The 6,000-nt window shown below is 38.5% G+C and overlaps 1 protein-coding gene across 1 annotated transcript in view; it reads right to left on the bottom strand.

The window, feature by feature from the left end:
• The window catches only part of LOC101853505 (kelch-like protein 20), a 28,740-nt gene that overhangs the window by 17,048 nt on the left and 5,692 nt on the right, over positions 1-6,000 (bottom strand). The window contains exons 2-5 of the mRNA XM_005088802.3: positions 2,469-2,946; positions 1,811-1,921; positions 877-1,026; positions 154-312 (exon numbers count right to left, since the gene is read on the bottom strand). Coding sequence (XP_005088859.1) covers positions 154-312; positions 877-1,026; positions 1,811-1,921; positions 2,469-2,726 — 678 coding nt within the window. The 5' untranslated portion in view covers positions 2,727-2,946. The remainder of the gene's footprint in view (positions 1-153; positions 313-876; positions 1,027-1,810; positions 1,922-2,468; positions 2,947-6,000) is intronic.

The raw sequence follows: 6,000 nt of genomic DNA, 5'->3' as shown, positions 1-6,000 counted from the left end.
CACACACGCATGCATACACACACACACATACACAAATACACGCCAACAGACACACACACACATATAAATACATACACACGCACACACACACACATACAAACATACACACACACATACACACATTAACACACACACCCACACACACACACTGACCGTGGGAAGATGCTGCCTCCTCTCCTGCACGGTGTACTTCACCCAGGACATGATTGCGCTGTAGACCTGCTCCTCCGTGCGTACGTTCAGCTCCTCACTACAGATGATGTCCACCAGCTGGTTCACCGGCAACAGCATGAACTCTTCACTCTCCATCACCTGACCAAGAAAGTACAAGCTGTTACACAAACTCACCGAGAGCTCACCCACCAGCCAGTGGCCACTGAAACAGATCTAGGTCTCATGAGACAAACAAACTGTACTTGAAAAATTAACAAACTGCCTGTGCAAAAAGTATAATGAAATGTCTTGATGTGAAAACAATAAACCACTTTCTCTATCAACTAAAAATAAAAGTCTATACAAGAAGCAAAAGAAAGTAATTGTCTATGTAAGCAGTAAAAAAATATCTACAATTAAAAAAAAAAAATTCTATATCAGAAAAATTCATGAACTATCTCTTTAAAAAATAATAAAAGGGCTATCCATATAAATTATAAAAATAATCAAAGCACTGTCTACTTATTAACATAAATGAACTGTCTTCATGAGAAAAACAAATGAACTGTCTATTTAAGAAGACAAATGACCTCTATACACACAAGAAAAATAAACGAACGGGCTGCACTATATAAGAAGATCAATAAATGAACTATCTGTATAAGAAAATAAAAAGAACCTTCTCCAGGGAAAAAAAACAAGAAAAAAAAAACCTTTCATCACCTCTTGGAAATTATGATGTGTGAACTTGTCAGCAATGCGTAGAAGGTCCCTACACGCGTGTGTGTCTGCAAATGCTCGAATGCCCAGACAATTGGATGGGTCCAGCTGTCTCTTCAGAAATTCGCAACAGACATCTTGAATTTCCACCAACTGATATATGTACAGAGAAATTTGGATGATTTAATATAATCATATCTGGAACCTCAGGAAAAAAATTATTCATTACAAGAAAACTTATCCAGGTAAAGAATTCCTTATTAATATTAATATATATCCAGAAAAAGATTAAGTATCACTATCAAGTCATGAGTGAAAAGAATTATTATCATTACTCATTAAATCATCCAGGTAAAGAATCATTATCATCGTAAATTCAGTTATTAAGGAAAAGAATTATCATCACTATTACTATTAATAAAATAATCCAGGCAAAAGAATTATTACTATTACAAACGATGTATATATATCTATTTATGTGTGTGTGTGTGTAACTGTGTGCACAAATATACAGTGAAGTCCACTTAAAACAAATCAACTGAAAAAACAATAATAGAAATGTTACCCCTTTGTTTGTCTTTGTAAAAAAATAATACATCGACCAAAATCCTCTTATTTCTAAACAAAAAAGAATTTCAGAGGTAATGTTCTAAATCTTCACAAGCAACCCTCAAGTAATGCAAATCACCACGTTTATCAAGTCTTATGCGCTTCATGATGGGGAGACAGAAGACGAGGACATAAGGACTCCTATGTGTGTCGAATATGGGCCCGAGAGACGTATCGCCAGGGTAATGTTTGCCTGTATTTCTCCAAAAAAAAACCATCACAGGCCTTTTATTTACCCAAAAATAGGCTCTGAGAATGAATGTGTGCCATGTGACCTATGGTTAGTCATGGCTTAATCATCAGGTTGATAGACAACATTTTTGTGTACCTGTAGTAGACATGCGGCCGGCAACAAAGTCTGCACGTTACTTTCCTCCACTGTGATGCTGGATGTGTAACAGAAGTCTATAAGAAGCTCCATGGCCGTCTCATCTATGTCCTGACCACAACAAAAGGGGACGGGAATGAGAAACAGCGAGACACCAACAGTGGAGGGAATATTCAAATAAAAATGCCCCCCCCCCCCCCCCCCCCACCGCAAAATCCAAAGAAAAAAACAAAACAAAAAAACAACAACTAAAAAAAAAACCCCATAGTATCAGTAAATATACCACATATAATGAACACTGCCTTCACCACAAAACACACAATTATTACCTCAGAGACAGTATGACAAATGTACAACAACACACACTGTATATCTCAAAGACAGTCTTTGATGATCATCATTAACAAAGTGTCAGAAATATTCTACCACAAATGGCACATGCCAATATCAGAGCTAATCTGATACATACTGTGATATATATATATATATATATATATATATATATATATATATATATATATATATATATATATATATATATATATATATATATATATATATATATATATATATATGACAACAACTAGCACCTGGCCATTCTAAGAGACAGCATCCGACAATGATTGTAAAACTGTGTTACTGCCCGCCAGGTACTGACCTTTATAGTGACCTCTGTTTGTCTGCTCTCGGCCAACTCTCCTGTGAACATAGCATGGAAATACGGGCTGCAAGCAGAGAGAACCACACGGTGAGCAAAGATTTTCTTTGAGCCAACAATGAGCACCACATCACAAAGCTCTCTGTGCTTGCGTAGCACATTGACCGTGTCGAGCGTGTGCCGTGGGTGTTTGTCTGAGGTATAGCCCAGCCGTGCCGGGGAGGACGGACGCTCTACGGGAGTATCTAATCTGTTCATCTTGGTCGAAAGAAACTGACGACAGTCTGTTCATGTCATGCTGTCACGTTATCATATGAAAAGAACTTAAAAGCCAACACTACTCTAAATCACATTTTCATCATGTCGTCACAACATTTCAATTTTTGTCTCTCATCCTCCTTCCAGCTGCAGTCTCTCATGAAGGAAACTTGTGATGAGAGTCCTCGGTGAAGCAGGAGAGAGTGGCCGTACTGCAACCCTAAAGGAAAAAAAATAAACAATCATAATCACAACAAAAGGTACGTACCATCAATTTTCTGTGAGCAGCATAATGTATTTTATCAAATCACACTTTTACAAGCCGCCCACGCACAACTTTATCCTAGACTCTTATTATAAACTAAAATATCATTCCTCCCACCCCCACCCCCCCCCTCCCCCCTCTTACCGCCAGCACACCATTATTTGCATATATATATAAGTCCCATGAGAAAATTATATTAAATTACTTTGTACATAAGAACACTGATAGAGTAGCAGCACACAGGTTGCATAGTATCTAGACTTACCAGCAGTCAGACATGTACACCGTTATAAATTACTAGATTTGAAATATTTTATTATTTTTAGTTCGAACTATATCTCACTGGCTACTGGGCCCTTTCACCAGTCTCTTAACACTGAATACAGGCATTTTTTGGTGTTATTTCAAAACACGATGACAGAGGGGTATTTCAAAACACCACCACAACTCTCAGAATTACCCTATTGCAATGATTTTTTGACACAAAAGTTTCATTCAAGGTTAATCGAATAAAACAAACAAAAGTAGTCAAAGTCTAATATACTTTTATTCTTATGATTTTTTAAAAAATTGACATGAATTTTATTTCCTAAAAATTGCCAGAGATACATGACAAATGAATGAAATTCACAACAACAACAAAAATTAAAGTTCAAAGTGTTCCGTTTTGTTTTGTATTCACCATGTTATAAAAGCGGGGCTGTACTGTGTGTTGATGCAGACCCATTCACTGAATTACAAAATAGTGTTGGGCCCGAGGTTGTGATTTTGTTGAGCTAACAACTGTGTTACAACTCCAGTACTAGTGCTAGATCTAGCCCTAAATTGCGGCTAAATACGACTCGGACCAGGTTCAGATACATATCCAGGGTCCTGACTATCTGAAGGCAACACCAGAGGACAAAAATTTGGAAGCAAATTTCATAGTTTTGATTAGATAGATTTAGAGCTCTCTGCAAAGCGAGCATAGGTGCAGGCCGCGTTTGGGATCGGGATCCTTCATACCTTGTAAGCCGTGTTATTGAACTAAAGTGTTGGCGTTTCATTAATCATTGGATGAATGATAGTAAGTTATAACTATATTGTAGCTTTTTGTTCAAGACTAGTAGGAAATTTTGAATTTTGCCCGGGTGGCGGCCGAAGCCTACTCTTATCGATTTTAGACCACCAAGGGATCTTTAAAGCGCGCAACTTGCACAACGGACATCGAGATTTTCCGTCCTTTTCTGAGAAGGTTAGGAGTAGATCTTTCCTACCAGATATCAGGGGTATGGCTGAAAGACAGGAGCAAGAAGGAGCCAAGGAATAGCAGTAGAAAGACTGCAGAAAGTCAGGAGCCCAGGGGTGTGGGCAAAGGAGGGTGGGGGCAGAAAGTGGAGACAAAAGCAGATGACAAAACATTGCTAGACAGCAGGAAAGGAGGTGAAAGGAGACTATTTTTGAGACAAACATTTTTCGGTCGCTACCCGGGTTCGAACCCGGGACCTTTGAACGATAGGCGGACACCTTAACCTCTAGGCCACGAGAGACCCCGAAGCAGGCTTTGTGCTGTTGAGGCTAGAGAGGTGAGCTGAGTAAGCCTGATTCCCCGTTTGGACTTCTCTGTTGACATCTACCCCTTGGTGTTTATATGACCGTATTCAGTTGCGAGCGCCGTAAAAACCTTACTAAAACTAAAAGTAAATCTAGCTGCGAGTGAGCGATCGTCCGTCTATTCTCCATTTTGTCGACTGGACTTTGTTGTTGTGTGTTATTTTCGTTTCATATAGTATGTAATAGTAATATGTTTAGTGATGGCGCAAATGAACTCCCTTTTTCGAGATGGTGTGGGGCTTGATGTGCTGGGCAGAAAATTTTTTTCCCATGTAGTAAATTTTTTCAGGATATATTGCTGGACTCCCTGCATATATCATTATTATGTCTGAGATTTGACTTCAGCTATGGGCACCTAGGCTATACAATTTACATGATTCATGATCGTGCAAATTGTGTGCCAAACCTTCTGCCTACTTCATTTCAGCACTACTTGTCAGAAGCTCATCTTTTGCATCTCACTAGATATATATACCTGGATGTTCAGTAGTGAAACAATTTTTAAAATGTGTGCTGAGTGTGCACAAAATTTCTGTGAATTAAGTAAGGGCTCTTTCAACTCTTTGTGCATGTGCTAAGTATCCACCCGAGTTTTGAAACTTGTGGTAAATTTGTACTTTAACTCCTTTGGGTAGTTGCACTGCTATTGGGATCTAAACTGTCATATTTTTGGCTACTATGAGTTCTAGTGACTCCCCCCGAGTGTATCTTTACCAAAAAAAAATAATAATCCCCAGCCCCATTCCGTAGTCCAATACTTTGCAACGCTCAGACTTTTGAATGAACTTTGGCGATCTCAACAAATGTCAATGCTCACACAATGCCGCAGCCTGTCTTGTGGTGTGAACCCGCGCAGGTTCACTGACCGGTCATGGTGGCGAGCCCGACAATCTAAAAATCTGACCACGTTTGTATTTTCTTTTCTTTTTTCCGCTCACAAGTGACAGCACAGTGCAGGGATGTAAACAGGTTTTGAAAAAAAAAAGCCGGAAAATATTTGACGCGCACGTACTGACTGAAATAAGAATACAGTGAGACAAAATTTTATTTGTTTCTTTCCCTCTATTACAACAAATAATCTCTATATATATAGTATATATACATAGCTGCCACTCAGGAGTTTCAAAAAAGGAGGAAATCCATGCGAAGGCATACGCGTGCTCTCCGAAAGCCGGAGTAAAACCAGTGAAATCCAGATCCAATATATTGGAACATCTATGTTTTTGGTGGGGAAAACTGTCATATTTGTTAACTACAGGCAACTGAATTAAAATGCATTTGCAAAAAAAAAAACCAAAACAATCAAAGACACTAAGTTGATTAACAAGCATTTGACCCAGTTTGGAGACTAAAAATCCAGTATTTGCAATCTAGTGTCTCATAAAAAGATTTCTTTCACTTTAGAATTGAGCAACA

Source organism: Aplysia californica, unplaced genomic scaffold (assembly GCF_000002075.1).
Source record: "Aplysia californica isolate F4 #8 unplaced genomic scaffold, AplCal3.0 scaffold00001, whole genome shotgun sequence".
Classification (NCBI taxonomy): Eukaryota; Metazoa; Mollusca; class Gastropoda; order Aplysiida; family Aplysiidae; genus Aplysia; species Aplysia californica.
This window is presented reverse-complemented; position numbering and strand designations above follow the sequence as displayed.